The sequence below is a fragment of the Centrocercus urophasianus genome, unplaced genomic scaffold, assembly GCF_019232065.1.
Source record: "Centrocercus urophasianus isolate 14NV4802_14NV808 unplaced genomic scaffold, USGS_Curo_1.0 seq_15, whole genome shotgun sequence".
In the NCBI taxonomy this organism is placed as follows: Eukaryota; Metazoa; Chordata; class Aves; order Galliformes; family Phasianidae; genus Centrocercus; species Centrocercus urophasianus.
Window position 1 is genome coordinate 4,800,748 of NW_024884697.1, and position 17,818 is coordinate 4,818,565.

The 17,818-nt window shown below is 39.5% G+C and overlaps 1 protein-coding gene across 8 annotated transcripts in view; it reads left to right on the top strand.

The window, feature by feature from the left end:
* The window catches only part of CELF2 (CUGBP Elav-like family member 2), a 364,188-nt gene that overhangs the window by 334,846 nt on the left and 11,524 nt on the right, over positions 1-17,818 (top strand). For 7 of the 8 annotated variants that reach the window (XM_042815506.1, XM_042815509.1, XM_042815512.1 and 4 more), the window contains one exon: positions 12,440-12,559. In XM_042815506.1, the coding sequence (XP_042671440.1) occupies positions 12,440-12,559 (120 nt within the window). Of the gene's footprint in view, positions 1-12,439; positions 12,572-17,818 lie in introns of all 8 variants that reach the window. The other variant, XM_042815508.1, reaches the window with a different exon arrangement.

The following is a 17,818-nucleotide window of genomic DNA, read 5'->3' on the forward strand; positions in this document are numbered from 1 at the left end:
TAGCTCTCATAATGTTAATTGTTGCTAGGATAAAAAAACAATTGCTAAATATAACATGTATCTTAAATAAAGGTTTACTTATACCATTTGCCTACCAAATGGATGCTTCAGGTGATGCTTAAACATCCCAAATATATGATTTTCAATGTTACATTTAAATGGACTTTTATTATTAGCACCATTATCTTAGTGCTCTGAAAGAGAGCAGTCCAACGTCTTAACCCTGATCTCAGCACCATGGGTTTTTTTTTTTTACAAATTACATATTTGCAAGGAAGCCAGGGCAGAAAATGTTGCCTTGGCATGCCGACCACCCAGTGCCAATCACTTAACTGCACTGTTCAGGAAGATTGCTATCTGTAATGGAGAGAGTACATCACCAAACTGTTGTGTATGAACCAGCCCTACCTACTTTCTGTTCAGTATCTGAGTCTGTGCTTGAGCTTCTAAGCAAATGGACGATTGTGACTGCTCTTAGTGCCCAAAGATGATGATGCTACTTGCAAAGATTATACTGGTGCTAAGTCCATCTGCTAATTAAGTCACCCCTAAGTAGGGATCCAAGCATATGTATTAGAGCCAAAACTAGGGAAATGGGCACGAATTTTTGACCTATAGTTGTATTTTTAATGATGTTTCAAAGCATCTTTACTGCTTAAAGAGTGTGAATTGTGTCCAAAATATCCCAGAACCTCAGGGCAGTAAAAGGAGAGGAGAAGGATGATTAATTCTCATGGAGCATCCCTGCAACAGCAATGTCTCTTCCTGGCTCCTCATTTGGAACAATGAACCTGAAGGATGCAGGTGGCAGCAGGCTTGTGATCGATTAACCAGAATGACCTGTTTGCAGATTTGTCCTGTAAAATGTATCAGGTCATTGTATATTCTCCTGGCAAAGAGATTTCTAAGCAGAAGTATATCAGTTCAGCCTAAGGGACCTTAAGGAAGTTTACTTATTAAATGGCTGGGTTTTGAGTGGACAGAACCTTTAGTGAAGAAGTGTGAGGCTGCTGGACAACTTCAGGAGGAGACAATATTGAAAAGCACCTTGATTCTTTTTAAAATAAACATCAATATTTTAGGAATTTGGGGCACAGAAAGATATCTGTCTTTTTACTTAGAACTACATGATTTCCAGAGTTGAAGGATAGAAACACATGCATATTTTTCAGCAAATAATTCTGCTGGTTAATTCTGCAGAGTTGTTTTTAGGAAACCATGCACAGTACTAAACCATGGATTAGCAGGATCTAATTCAACAGGAGACATGTTTGTTTTTTAAACATTAGTACATTATCATATTCCTAAAGTATTAAATCCATTGCCTTAAGCACCTTTTTGGATTTACTTTGCTTGCAGTATACAAATAACACTTTGTAATACATTATTTTTGAAAGTCTCTCTCTTCCCAACTCTTAATCTTTATTTCAGGCCGCAAGAATCCCACTTTGTAAAAAAAAGCCTGTTTTTCTCCTTTCGTTAGAAGTATTATTTCAAGCTCATTCAGGGCTATTTTCTACAAAAGAAATATGATACTATCAAGTTGGCTACACAGGTAGATATATGAGCTTGTATGCTGTATATCTGACAAGAAGTCCAAGCCAAGAAAATATTGGAGTTCGTAGAATTCAGGAAACAATCCAAATCTTAGCAAAACTCATGCAATCGGAGGAGCTTTCAAATATCTAACATTTACTACTGGCAGCACTGCTCCTGAGATCCTAGAAAATTGAGCATATGTTCAAGCTACTCATGGCCTGTTTCCCTGAAGCAGGATAGATTGTGGAATACAATGGGAATTGGAGTTTGTGAATGTTATTTTACTTTATCTGAAAAGATACAGTTAATTGAATTTGTAGCCCCTGATTTATTTTATGCATTGGCCAAACACAAGCATCTTCAACAGCTGAATGGGTTTGAAGCTAATAAATTAAGCCCTTGACTGCCTTACTAATGGCCTTGCAGTTTGTGAAGTAAAAACGTGTCCTCACCAAATAATGCATTTCAACAAAACAGAAGCATCAGTGTGGAACTGGCCCAAGACATAAATTTACTTTTTACTCTCTTCCATCTTCATAATTTCAAAGGAAAATGTACCCTTAAACATAACAGCATAGATTCACGTAAGTATGCCCAGCAACCCTGAAGATACTCCTGGAGAGTATGGAGTTAGGAGTCTAACTGAAGTCTCTACTTTGCTTCTTCTTTCTTTGCAAAGAATTTGAATGAATTAGTTCACCTCTCTGTTTGGGTTGGTTTTGCTTCTTTTTTCTAGTATGTGAGCATGCATGCACAGGACATTGTGAAATATAAAGGTGTTCTCAGAAACTCATCTTCAGCCAAAAGGATCACCATGGGGAAAGACTCTCCTCTTCTTTGTTCCTGCTTCATCTCACTTGCACATGCATGCCAGAGACACGCAGATGCGATTGAGTGTTGAGAGACTGCTGTTCTCCCTTCCTCCATTACTCAGTAGTATTTCTCTTTTCCTGTATCCTGAGAAGTCATAGATAATCTTTCATAGGGATTGTTCACCTGTGAGTAATGAAGAAATAGAGGGACATTGACTTATTCAGGAAAGGCTGTGATATCGGTATAAGTCTCTCTATGTTGTCATTCTCATTTCTGCCAACTCTTTCTTCCTCTCTTGCTTTTCTGGTTCTGTGTCCCTGGAGTGCATCTGTCACTTTTATTTTATTCTTTCCAGGCACAAGCAGAGCACTTAAACTTACTAGAATCTCCCTTTTTGACACGTCAGACAGCACTTCCAGGTAGCAGAAAATGATCAAGTTTCTACTCATCCCTCCATGCCATGGGCAGTGTGTTTGTCAGAGAACTTCGTGGAGAATTAACCTCCCAAATGGGAAATCCACATTTCCTTTGCCAAAAATTGCCCTGAGAAGCAGAACGGGTGCATGATGGCACTGTGTTAGTGACTGGCAGGCCACCCGTTTGTATGAGGATGGATACTCAGATTGGTTGGAGATCACCATAAAGGGCAGACAATTTAATGCCAATCACAATACACTAGTTAGATTAGAATACTGACGAGCCTTTTTGAAAGGCCAACTGCATCTTCTTTCAGCAAAAATATTAAAATGCCCCCTTTTCTCCTACACCCCCCCTTGCTCTCCACAAGAATAAATTAAAACTTGGAGGTGTGGTTATTATCACAGAATAATTAGACCCCGTGGGATTAGAGACACTCAATGTTTGTTAATGCCCCTGGGTTGTGATTATCTAATAATGATGATGCCTCTGTCATCGCTTAATTATTCTTCCTCTTTAAAATGTTCCTTGTGCAGTCAGAACCCTTGGAGTGTGCTCATTTCAGACAGAAACGCAACTGCAAATTCCTGAGAGCAGTGTCACATGGGCAGTGTGACTGACTTCCCAGTTCTCCCCCACGCCCATGTTTATAATGCTCATTTCACAAGCTCCATCATCCCTATACTTCAATTGCTTAGCTTTTCCATTGGAGGCATTTAAGTCACACCGAGGAGTGAACTTTATGGCTTCCATCTCCTTAAACCAGCCAGTTATTGTTAGAGCTATGTGAAGAGTGGACTGACCTTAAACACCTCCATAACACCAGATTGGTGGTGTTGATTCACTGCTATACAAGGACTCCTACAGCTGAGTGCCCTTTTTATCTGTTTAAAAGAGCACCACAACCAAACTAAGATGCTGTAAATTAGAACAAAGTTGGAAGCTTTGCACAGGCTTTGTTGAACACAACTAAACTCTGGCTAGTATCTTTGGGCTTTCACACAAGCCCGCAGGTGTTCATCTTGTTTAGCTAAAGGTTGCATTACATCATTGCAGACATCATTGTTTTTTGCAACTGAAGCTTAGAAAGGGAAAAGAAAACAGAGCCATAATCTGATTATCGTTAAATCCAGTGTTGTCTGTTAGCTTTATTATCCCTCTTGTACTAACAAAGGGACAAAGAATATTCTGTTTACCCAAGTGATTTTGAGTAGTAAACAGAAGATTTTAAATTCAACTTGCTAAAATTAGAGATGTTTTTCTTAAGGTTAATATTTCTTTTCCATTTGTCCCCAACTCTTACCATTTACTTCTTCTGTGTTACTGACTGGGGAGGTGTTAGAATAATTTTGATTTTCTTTTCTTAGTGCATGTATTCTCTTCTCACAGTTTTTAAAAATCCATTCTTTGCATCCTGTTACTACAATTTTATTTTCTGTTGCATGTTGCTAAATCAGAAGGAAACTAAAATGAATCTGAAATCCATAGGAATCATGCAAGGTCATGACCTTCTCTTGTTAGACATAGAACTAGCTCTGGAAAGTTTACGTAAGAAATACTTAAGGCAGACCAGGATCATAAAAACAGCAAAGAGTTAAGTGGCATGTTCAGTCTCACCCTCTATGCCAGTAAACAGACCTATAACAGAAGCTAGATCTTGTGTTCCATTTTCTCCCAACCCATATTCATTTTTCATCTTTCTTTTATTCTGTTTCGTTGTTGCTTGACTTTTTCTGCTTTTCTGCTACACTGTTCTTTTTTTAGGATCATAGGATATTGGAAGTCTTTGAGGAGATCTGTTGTCCAACCCCAACTCAAAACAGGGTCAAGTGTGAGGTCAGATCAGGTTACTCAGAGCTTGATTTACTCAGGACTTGAAAACCTGCAACAACACAGACTGATCAGTCTGGGTAATCTTTTCCAATGCATGACAATCTTCACTTAGAGAAGGTTTTTCCTTGTATTCAGACTGAACCTCTTTTATTTCAATTTCCCTTTCTTCCTCCTGCCATACACTGCATTGAACAGCCCGTCTCCAGTTTCCTGCATGTCACAGGTGCAGAGGTGCTGTTGTTATGTTCCCCTGAAGCCATCTCTTCAGTGTGAATAAGCACACCTCTACTGGCATCTCTCTACAGGATGAGTCCTCTAGTCCTTGACCACCTTGGTGGTCTCCCACTGTGCTCCATCCAGTTGATCAACGTTTTTCTTGCAATGAGGAGCACAAAACTAGATGTACCACTTAGATAAGATCTAACATTGTGCTGACTGAAGGAGAAAAATCAGCTGGATCTCCTGTCTCTGCTCCTTTCCATTCAGCCCAGGACACTGTTGGCTTTCTTATCTCCCAGAGCACACTGCTGGTTTGTGGTCATCTGTAATCAGAACCATTAGGCTGTTTACAGCAGAGCTCCTCCCAGCCCATCCATCCTGTGTTTGTGTCATTGACACACGTTGCTCCTCCTCACATGCAGGAATTTGAATTTGTACTTTCATGCAAAGGTCCTTTCATAAGGTACATGTTGGCCAGCTCTGCTTCTCTGGGTCCCTTTGAATGTCAGTCTTTTAGTCAAGAGCTGATTAAGGCAGATCCATTTTATCTAATCCTTGGAGCCATTGGGCTCAGGAAGGCATAAGAAAATTAGAAATTCAGCCTAATTCACACCAAGAAAGAGGATTCTAGATTCAGAAAAATGCCAATATAAATTTGACAGGAGGCTCTCCCAAAAGAAAGCATGTGTTCTCTGCAACTTCTCGTGCTTAGAGTCACAGAGATGCTTAACCTTACATTTTTCAGTAGTATTGATCCCTGGCAAACTGCTTTATCATCTTTACTGGAGCAAAGTACTTGCTGAATTATTTTAACTCTTCATTAAGTGAAACAACAAGAACAAAGTTATGTTTCAGAGCTGAGTGGTGTGCTTTGCTTTTTAATATATGCACATCCTCTACAAGTGACTTAAGTGGGATATGAACAGAAAACACGTTTGTAGGTAACTGATAGCAAAGTAAATGTTGGGCTTCCTGTTGTGCTGTGCATTAGGGAGTGACAAGCAGTTGTGAAGTGTAACTGAGAGCTGCATAAAGGAAATCTGTCAATAGGCTGACATGGTTGTTGTTGTGGATCACTATTTGGGAAATGCTGATGTAGGTAAGCCAGTTTTGGAGCTGCCCTGAAGTCTAGAAGGCAACACCAGAAAGCTATTTCTGCTCCAGAAGTATTGGCCCTTCTCTTCTCATGGGTGGAGTGGGTGAAGGTCTACAGTAACCCTCCATGCAGGCAAAAAGAGAAAGCCAGCCTTCTTTTTTTCTTTTTTCTTTTTTTTTTTTTTTTCCTCCCTGCCCATAGTAGGGAGTTGGAACTAGATCTTTCTGATCCCTTCCAACCCAAGCCATTGTATGATTCTGTTATTTTCATTGCCCATTCTCTCTCATAGTCCTGCTCTGAAACCAAAACTGTTTCCAGAAAGAAACCATAAAATCATGGAAATGTCTCTTCTGGTATTTTTTGATACCTTAGTACCAAACTGGCAGTATGTCTGTGTATCATTTTCAGAAGTATTCTGGAAGACAAGAAAGGAAATAGGATGAGGCAAAGAGAGGTGGAGAGAGTGCGCAGCCTACTGGATATCACCACCCAGAAAATAGTGCCAAGTTAGCAAACATCTTCTGGAGTGTCCTAGAAACCCTTTTATTTGTGGAATATGGTTTTCTATATCTCTCAGATATTTACCAAGTAAAATAAAGATTGGGGTCTAACACCCACTTAAAACCATCTCTTTGCTAAATCATGGTATTACATGTGTAATTTAAGTAGATCCTTTTATTCAGAGCAGCAGTGAGAGGACACATTCCTGTAGTATTCTCTTTCATCAAGTGCCCAGACAGCTTTCCTGGTCTCCTCTGTTGGGAAACAGGATTTTATATGTTGGCTCAGAGATATGGATGAGAGGATGAGGGATTTGCCCAACTCTGTACTGCAAGTCTGTGCTGTGTGAACTGTGTACACTAAGATGAACACAGGTCTCTGTTTTTTTACTTAAGTATACTTAGAAACCCTGTTAAGAGCATTCCTTGGTCTTAAGAACAGGAAATAAATAGGCACGATAGAAACATACCTGCACTTTGAAGATGTAGCCTTCTATAAAATAAGCCAGCAAGTGGGAAGCAGCAGAATCAGCCCCGTCTTCCAACAACAAAACGAAACAAAACAAAAAGCAACCATAGTGAATATTTTATCCAAGGTAACACAGGAAGTCTGAGGTAGAACCAGAGAAGCATCAGCAGCATCTAGTAGTTTTACTCATTGTTCATGCTCTCATGTGAGGCCATCCTACCTGTACTATGGCACTGCATAAGTCCCTGCTGTCTAGGTGTGCTTTACAGAAATATGTACACCCTGTGCACTTTGGTTCAGGATTCCCCAGCATCAGACTATTCTGTGAGATCAAGATTTGATGGAGGTGATTGTATTCTGTATTTTCAAAGAATGGCACCAGCTCTGTGGACAGGACAAAAGCAGAGCCCTCACAGATCAGAAAGAGCAGGATCCAACCCCCTTCATGTGATTCATCTGTAAGGCCTATGTCTACCTCTGTCTATCTGTGTTTATGGTCTATGTTCACCATCTCAGTCAGTGGAAACAGGAGTAGGTCCAGAGCACAATTCAGCTCATCCTGACATGGAAATCCAAAGGTAGCGCACTGAAGCTAGATGTCTCTTTATCTGAGAGATGGTCCAAAAGAACAGTTTTGGCTAGACTAGCTTAAACTAACTGTGACACTGCCAAAGGCGGAGAAATTAATCCCGTCCACAGTATGCAATGCAAAGCCAAAAAAATATTTCCACATCATTGACTTTCCTAGATGTTGTTATCCTGAATCTAGTTTTCCAGCTGATGTGAATCCAGATGTAAATCATTGTGACTCTATAGATTTAAGCTTGCCAACAGAATGGCCAAAAGTCTATGTGTTAGTACTGCCTGTTTCTCTAGATTGGCATAGTTTTTAGGAATTGTGTTGAAATGCTACTAATAAGAAGGGAAATGTCTCATTGCTCACTTAAACTTTTTGTATAAGAGTCTTGACTTAAAAGTTGTTATACTCTATTGCACGCAGAAATTAAAATGTTGACAATAGATGAAAATACCAGATAAATCCAGACTTAAAAATCTCCACAAAAACAACAGTGGTAATTAAATAACCATGTACAACATTCACTCCAAATCAAAACATGTTCACTATATCAAAGAGAGCTCTGTTAAATAATATGTTAATCAAAGGCCAAGTTTCTTTATTTATAATGAAGCTCATAAAAAATTTCATTTAGGAAGAGATCAAATTGCTGAGGTTGGAAGGGATTTGGGAGTGTCACGAGAGAGAGCTCTACTATGCTCTTTTCTAGTTCTCAACTTCTTAATAATATTATTTATAATATTTGGAAGTGTCTGGCTATTTACTAAACTGAAGTTGAGTAGTCTGGAAGGAAAAAGAAGCAGATAGTTATGAGGCTGACTCAGAAATATGGGAATAGAAGGATCAGTGAAGAAGCTACTGCAGTCTCTAATAGTTAAATATACATTTTGAGTCTTATCTTTCATGGTTGAAGATTCTAAAATGTTCTGGATGGGTCCTAGATGGAGGAGGCAACAGCTGTCCAGCACATAGCATATCTTCAAGAGACAAAGCAGACTTTTCTACAGGTCATTGGACAATTCTTGCCAGTCTTCACTGACCTCTTTCCAAAGCTGTGGTATCTTCACATATTAATAGATTATTAAGGTTAGTTAGAGTTACGGTGAGCATCTGGCCTGAACTCTTGGAACATCAGCCAAAGGATCCAACCCCATAACTTCTCCACTAGGGCCAGACAGTGCTGCTCTCATTGAGCAACAGTCTCTTTGAGAAAGCTGTCAACTTATTCCAGTGACTGATGCTGGAGAGGAAAAAGCAGACAAAATCTTATCTGTTATGTTCTGATGTTTATCCAAGGCTTAAAATTGTTAGGGAGGGGTAGGTGCAGCAGATAAAAAGCAGCTCTGTTCTTCTCTGCCTTTTGTATATGCAGCTACTGTATAATCATCAGGCTGAATCTCTCCCCCTAACTTCAGTATCGGCTAATTCACTTAACGCAGCCCTACGTCACCCTGCCACATATAGGTTTAAGGAGGCAACTATAAAATTGCCAGCATGAAGAGAAAAATAATATAGCAAATGTTGTGGAAAAAAGGCATGCCATACAGAGGGATTCCAGAAGCCTAAGTCATAGAAATTGGACTTGATCCCTATGGGTCCCTTCCAACTCAGGGTATTCTATGTATGGTATTCTATGATTTGCACTTTTTTATGTGTTTTGATTTTCCTCTGTGTTGCACTTAATAGTGGTGCACCAGTAGCACAAAGAGGGTTATTCCTGGCAGCATTACAGCTCCATACATCAGGCTGTCTGTGTAGCTGGAGAGATACCTACTCTTAATTAAGCACCACTGTGAAGTGATTCAATTCAGAGCAGCTATGTGGTGGTGTTGAGGATGGAGAGAGCTGTGAAATGTTTTCCTTTAATTTACATGGTGCCAGGAGAGCCTGGTAAAAATGAATTTATAAATTCTGTAGGTATCCAATCTGTGTTTGTCATGTGGAAAACTAAAAGCCATAAATATAGAATAATGCTGTTCCAGCAGTGCATCATACTTCCTTTGCCATTACTCAGAGCAAGTTCTGGGAGCCCAGGAGCTTTGCTGACATGAGAGAAATATACAGGTTCCCCCATAATAGTGCAATCATCTACCTTTACCACAAGGCATGTAATTTTTCTTTTTTTTCCCCTTTGGTTCAGTAGACATTAAAACTTTTAGTTGAAAGTAAGTAGAAAAGGGCAAAAGACCGGAAAGGCATAGTCCTTGTCTTCAGATGATTTTCAGCATATTCTGGGAGTTCATAAGGTAAAAACTTTCAGCTGGCCTAAGCCTCCACGTGTCTCTTGTAAGACTTTCAAAGTCTCGAAGACTCTGTTTCATCTCCCTATAAGTTTTTTGAGGACAAGGAATACCATTACTTCAACCATTGATTTTTGCAGCATTTTGTGCTCTCTCTAAGTCTTGGTCCCATTCATAATGTCTTAGCTCATCGTTGTCTTCATTTCATATGCACAGGATGCAGTAAAAGAGAAGGTGTGGAGTCTCCCAGGATATCTCATCCAACAAGTTGCTGGATCCATCGTGTACAAGTGCCCTAATGAATGGAGCTCCTTTTATTTCTGTTCAGTCCATGTTCAATAAGATAATGGAAACCACTCAATTTGTTCGGTTTCTTATTCCTCGAAGAAATAATAGGCCAAAGAGCAAAAAAAACCATTGTACCAGTGGATCTGTGAGACAGATAACTTTTAAGCAGAAGAAATAACCACAACAAAATGCTGATTTCTGAGGTTCTTCAGTGCTCCAACTAGTATTTTACATTGATTATGTGCCAAGTCATTATTTAGGCAAGCTAGATAATCTGCATTGCAACTTCAAATGGGAGAATTGCTGAGACACCTGCTCTGTGTTTGTCTGATGAAATGGAGAAACTTGGAAAGAATAAAAGAAAAAAAGAAATGTTGGCCCCAGATATTGGCCATCCTCAAGGCACGTGTTTGAGCAGTGAGCCTGAGAAGAACCACCACGATGAGCTCTGGGCTACACAAGAGGATTTAATCAGATTTTTCTGCCTTCTCCAACAGATGTGTTGACAATCCATAAGCGTATGGCTCTCACTCACAGGAGTTATTTGCCCCCAAGAGCTTGAATGTAATTTTAGGCAAGCAATTTGCTAGCCCCCATTTCTCTCATTTCTTAAATGTATGTGTTTCATCAAGATAAAAGAGTAATATAATACTCTGAAAGAGAAATGAATGGAATTCAGCCCAGTCATAACCAATCAGATCCTTCAGATTTAAGTGCTTCATTTAAATGATCTGATAATGAACATGAACAGAAACACAGAGCTGTGTTGGTCACAGGGAATTCACTGACATTCATCCACTTTGATTTTTTCTCTCTTCTCTGCTGGTGTTCACATTATCCAACAAAAGAGTTTTCTCACTTGTTTCTTGGATTAAGTTTTTTTTTAATCAGAGACATTATTGGCTTATTGCTTTGTAGAAGGTGATTGATCAACCAAGCTGCTTCTGTCTGCAACATATAAAATTATTCAAGAGAACACTGCAGATGTGGTGAAAGTAGGGACAAGGAATGCTCCAAACTCAGGAAGTCTTTCCTTACTCTCATCAAGAGAGTCCTTTGGACTTGGAGGCCCAGAGGGGAAGGCTTGTCTTTGGTGGGTCTTGAGGTTGTAAAGATGAGTTCTTTGTAGTTTAGGCCCTTGAAGTTTACCCACAGCGTTTGAAAATTTAGCCTCAGCTTCTTTTTCCTTTCTGGGTGCTGCAAACTGTAGATACTCCACTTTCTTGAGGGTTCACTGGGTATTCTGATGTGTTTAGCAACCCAAAAGAGCATCAAAGAGCATCAAGATAGAAGTCATCTTAACCATTTCCCAGCTACATAATGGGTAGGGGCAAAAAAAACCACGGTGTAGACATGATGTGCATGCCATAGTTCACCAACAAAACATTGACTTTGAATGTTCATTTTTCAGAACAAGGTGCAATTTTTAAAGAAAAAGAAAAAAAAGTCTTCGTGATTGGTGTATTAATGGGGCTCTAGAGACAAGCTAAAAAATTAATTACTTCCTCAGCTTTTGTAAGTGTGATTTACCTGATACAACTTCATATATCTGTAAGTTAATTTTTTAATTCATGCAGGCTATTCAAGGCCCTTCTACAGGTGAAGGACATTTTTCTAATTCATCCCACCTATCCTAAATGATAGAATTTTCTACTGTGCCTTATTTCCTGAGATAAGAGATTGAGTCTCTTTCTCTGCCTAAACATATGATTCAGGTGGATTTATCTCTCTCCCACCTTCAGAATTGTCTCAACATCATAACAGCAGAGACCTTTTATCTCTGTGAGCCTCAGCTCTCCCTCTGGCAGAGCTTTGGGAGAAGCATAAAGTATCATCTATGGCGTACATGTAAATGACTAGTTGCATACATAGACCAGACTAAGAGCCTGCAATAAGTGGTTACTTTTTGTGTATGTCCCATAATTCTTGTTTTTTGTAAACTTCAGGCATTCAAATAGTGTTCATACAATGTCCTGCAGCCATAACTGGAGAATAGTGTCTCACAGAAGATTTTAAATTTTACTTGAAGAGTCTGCGACAAAAATCTGTTGTATGACAAACTTGTACAAGGAATTCTATTTTTTCAGTGATGTTTGAAAAGCAGCAGTATCTCAGCTGGTTGGGTGATCACCCTGGGATGCTACCCTGGCTGACAAACTTTTGAAAAAGTGACTGTACTCGATCTTACTGTTACTGTTTGCAAATAGCACAGCGCTAAATTTTATGATCCAGACTTTGCAGTTCAAGGCTCATCAACACTTTCTGTGAACAGTCATAACAGTAACATTTTGAGCAAGGTTGGTCTATTGGTCTTATATTTTTTCTTTCTCTATTGCAAGTAGTCTTGTTGTTTCGTTTAACATTATTGTAAGTAAGTTGTTTTGTGATCAACTAATGTAACCAAAACATAGCTTTAATTTTGCCTTCTTTATTTTCTTTTTCTTTTAGTGGCTGCATCAACTGCTAATTCCACAGCTGGTGCAGCCATGAATTCTTTGACTTCTTTGGGTACTCTCCAAGGACTGGCTGGAGCCACCGTTGGACTGAATAATATTAATGCACTAGCAGGTACCGTAAACAGTGAGTATTTATTGCTGTGGTGGACAGCCTTTCCCAATAATCTTGCCACAAAAACTGCCAATTGTAAAGTGATTATACAATTATTTTTGAATCTATATGCACAAGTAGTCAAGCTGGTCTAGTTCCATTCGTGTTACATACGCAGTTCTGGAGTCTTTAAGTTTCACATAATTTGCTCTGCAAAGTGAAGTCTTTTGGGTCCCTGCAAAAAGATTCCTTTTCTTGCAAGCAAATGGAAGGCAAAAGAAATGTTACCAGGGAATCTGGTTATCTAGCTCATAGGATAAGCTCCTTCATTCTGGGAGTCTGAAAAGATTCCAGATCAGTGCACAAAACCTCATTCAGAAATATCATGCTAAGAGAGGCACACTTGCCACAGAGGTAGTTCTTTTATAAAGTTTGTAGGACTTATCAAATTGACATGAGAGCAGCATACTTGTTTTTAAAATGAGGGCAACTTTTTGGCACTTAATTGGCAAGTATATGAAAACAGTGACATTAGTCAGCTGTAATACCAGAACATGAGTATCTATCCTATGGCATCTTAAACCCTGACATACCAAGATAGGTAGATTGTGGTAGCTGTTAGAACATCTTTGTTCTCAGCCTTGGTCAAGTTTTTTCCCAAAGAAGAATTTTTTTATAGTATTTGTTGTGAGGACTTCAGCTTTGCCTGAAATGGAAGAAATTGGTTCAGCTGCATTTTCCCGTCCCCTTTTTTAGTTGCTGTTGTTCCTTGCATTCCCTTCAGAAATGCAAGGAATCTACTTAGTCTTTGACGGTCCATGACCCATCATAATGTGCCCCCAGGAATGGATGTCCTCCTCAGTATCACTTGCTCACTCTGATGCTCTGCATGATGTCCTTTTTGTTACTGTTATTTGGCTGCTCACCCAGTCCTTTTGTTCTGTGATCTCTGGTTGTCATTGTTGGGATCTGGGAAGGAAGGGGGCTAATGGCTGTCCATGTAGCAATGATGAGTGATTGCATGGGGCCTTGTGTAAAACAGATCTTGCTTCTGGCAAGGACATGCATATTTCACACAAACAACCTTATAGCAAAGATGACTTCAGAACAATTGAAGAAAAGTATGTATATTAGGTCCCAAAATGCCAATGTTAGCTTTTTTTTTTTATTCTGACTTACTATTAAAACAAGCTACTGACAATGGCATGCATGAAAAGCTAACTTATCTCCTCTAATGAGCTCTCTGAATAAGAGAATTACACTGTCATAAGTAAGAAAACATTAAATGTCCTTTCTCTGATAAACAGTCAGTGTGCTTTACGTCATTTTCAAGAGGTCACAATATCAAGAGCAGCATATAGCATCCCACTGCTTCCCTCCCACAAATACTAAGAACCTAGGCACACTAGAGCACTCCAAGATAACATTCCCTTCATCAACAGTGAGCAGGAATGAATCACCTGTGAGCTCTTGTCTTCACATGGAAATCCTTCTGTTGTGCTCCTTTTATCATTTATTGCAAGGCTGCAAGCTAAGAGTTCACATTTTCTCAACAAGAATGTTCAGGTGTTGTGTGTGCGAATTTACCTGCATGTGCCATTTGAAGTATTAATGATGTATTCACAACCTGGTACTAAATTCTAGCTTGTTAGAAGACACCATTGCTTCCATAGACTCATAACAACAATGGCTTCAGTCCCAAATCTTCATGAATTGCAGAATGTGTACGTGCCTAGAATTTCTATGTTTATAGCGCTCGTACGTAAAAAAATGCATGTGGATATGTCTGTCTATTTATATACATAAATATATTAGTCTGTGAGAGAGATACAAAGAGGAGAAACTATTTCCTCATATGCTGTGTTGTGGCATGTGTTCCTTTCAGGAGAACACAGATTATCAGTTTCAGTTGCTTGTGACACTGACAGTAGCAAAGCACTGTCCCAATGCTAACAACCTCCCCTGTCTATTTTAATGATAAGCCAGGGCTTTTCGTAGTGACCCTTTCTGATCCAGTTGTTCACATTCTGTCTTCAGGAAACCAGAAGTTCAGTGGGTCTATGTTTCACAGTATGCTGTGGTCAAGAGCAAAACATTGTTTTGTCATGAAGGTTCCTGAAATAATTATGCAGAAAAGTTGGAAATCAGTGATATGCTTTCGATTGGAGAATTAATGAGAATGACCAAAGCACCAGTCGAGCTGAGCATAAACCCAGAAAGAATCAGAAGGTCGCACTGGTCTTGCACGTTCGTTTACACAGATGTTTTGAAGGAGATGTTCTTCTGTTGAAACCATGTCCGTGTGTGTAAGATTCACTGGGAGAACGTCTTCTAGGCTAAGTTCACAAGGGGACTTGGTCTGCTTTCTGGGTCTGGGGAAATCAGGCTGAGCTCTGGAAACTGGTAGTGCTCACATTGTAGAGAGAAGCATTGTAGAAACATATCTGAGGTCATAAAACTAAAAGTGGAATATGGTGAGTCAGATGTCTCCGAGGATCAGCAACAGTTGTGCATACATGGGTTGCTCCAAAAGAAATGCCTTCTATCTTTTTCCATGTGAACTACAACAGATACAGAAAACACAGTCACACTATTTCAAAAACAAAATTCTCAGCTACACACAGTTTTTCATCAGAGTCACCACCATAGCCAATTCATGCAGACAAGCTGATCAAGACACTGTTCATTTTGTAGTGTAACAGCTGTGCTTGGCCTTATAGACCATGGCTTGTCTTTAATGTTACTGTCACCGCTGCTGATCTACATCACCCACTGCTTTACTGTGCTCACATCCACTGTTTGATCTCCATAAACATTCAGCAAGTCAATGAATGTCAGTAAGTGCCATTTTTTCTGCACAGAGGGATTCAGTTCTGCGCCTTTGCTTCATACACACCTCTGTGTCAGACACCATTTTGTCAGACTGCCCCTCTGCTGCCATCTGTCACATAGCAACAAAATGGAACACTGGTGGGAAGGTTTAACATCTACTGCAGTACCACCAACATCTGCTTCTGATGTCATGGGCCAACATAATAAAATAGGAGACATTACATTTGGAGCAGCCCTTGTACATTTGGGGATTCACCCAATCATCCTTTTTTCTGCTTGAAACATCTAAAAAGGCTGTCTCCTTTGAGGAAAGTAAATTTAAATAATCAAGAAAGAAGACCATAGACTCAGCATGTTGGACAGCTATGACAGAATATTTGTATGTGAACCCAGGGCAGTTAGCCTTTCTATCCCTGTATTTACATCTGTCAATTGGAGGTAAAATTATCTGTGACAGATTTGAAGGTGCTTGGAAGGCACTTTGAGAGATCTTAGGACTCGCCAAGCATTGTCATTTCTGTGTTATGTAGCTCAGGAAAGTAGAATGCTGTGGATGAGAGACTCAAAATGATTATTTCACAGAAGCGAGGAAAAGACTAGAGTTTAATATCAGTCTGAGATGCATTAGTAGATATCATAGAGAGATGGCAGAAATGTGTAACTGCAGCTGGACCTTGCAGATTTTGTAACGTGTGAAAAGGGAGAAGAGAAAAAAAACAGAGACTTTTCTGCAGAGCTGCTTTGCTCAGGAGGGAAGCGTATTTAGACTGTGGTTGGGTAGAAGTGCCCTTCCCAGAAGCAGTGTGCTGAGCAGGAGCTATCTGCTGGCTGATCTGAAATCATTTGGTGGGTAGCGGCTATTGATTCTGGGTGAAAGAAGGGGGAGGATACTGCCCACAGCGACACAAAGCGTGTTTGTCTAATAGGCTGATGACTCACACAAGATAACGTGTTATCCTAATGCTTCCGCTATTATCAAGTTATTTCAACACTATAATAAAGGGAGAGATACAAGTTTTGTTGTGTTTTTTTTTTTTTTTTTTTTTTTTTTTTTTATCAATCAGTGCTGTGTGTACACATGCAAGCAATGACACAAATTAAGTATGGAATCTAAGGAGTAAGTTAAAGTCAGGCTCAGAATCAAATTATTGCTTCATCACCGTTATTAGTTTGAATCTTCATTTTCAAAATATCTTGTCTTTTAGATATAAGGTGTTTCTTAAACTACATTGGTTTGCAGGTTTTGTTTCACATTTGGAACCATTAGACAAGGAATAGCTGGCTGTGCTCTGACAGAGATTTTTGTTCATAGATGCAGCCAGTATCTCCTATCAGGATACAGCAGTGCTCTGAAGTGGGGTGGAGGGGAAAGAGAAATCTTCAAAGTGCAAGACATTTTATTAAGCAAAGCTAAGAATATCACATCTCTGTCAAGTGTTTAGTCACACAAATTACAGTAATATCAAATGGTATAATTTATGCAGTACAGTTGTCTTAATTGGCACAGACTCTGGTGGAGCCAGAAAGGTGCCACTTGAGCAATTGTCCTGATTATCAGAGGCTCATAGGAATACACTTCCTGAATCTACATGAGAGATGGAAGAAAACTAGTAGGTCAGCATCTTTATCCTCCTCTGTCAATTCAGGATAATTCCCTCCAGTATTCTGTCTCCAAATTACTCATGTGATAAGGTTTATACCACTTTCCTTGAAGAAGATTGTTACCTAATGTAATAGATTTAATTGTTCATTCACTGTAAAGTGTCCTCTGCTTAATTTCCTTACTTTTTTCCCATTTACATATAAGCCCTTTATTGTTGCTCTGAAGTTAAGCCCTCTTTTTTTTTTTTCCTCAATATTCCTATCTTTTGCGTCCCAGTACAACTCCACCAGTTACCTCCACCCGCCATTGTGCCAACAGAAACTGGACACAGTCAATGACTAAGAAACTATTGGTGGTGGTTCCAGGTGCCCCATTTTTCTGTTGACTGTTTTAGTGTGCCTTGAGGGGCCTGATTAAGCCCTAATAAGTTGTTTGTGATCTGTTCGCCTAAAAAATGGAGAGCACAGAGTAGTAATTGCACACAAAAGGTGGCCTCTCAGACCTGCTGAGCACTTACTCTCTATTTGACAGTAGTCAGAATGTGGGCAATGAGCAGGTTTCTGAATCTTGCTACCCATTTGACTGACAAAGGAGAAAATTAATTTTTTCTGGAATTTCTGAAAAAAATAACTGTTAATTTTGTTAACTTCGTTGTGGCTTATCTTAGAGCCATGAGGATGCACAGAAGAGGCTGTCGTCCAGGAGTTCTTTCGCAGATAGTGCTGTTTGAATGGATGAAGGATGCCATTTTATGCACAGCTAGCAATCCAGTCTGAAATTTCCTCCTTGGCAGTCATCCCAGTCAAATTAACCTGTTATTTATCAGGATGTGGAATCGTTTTGAA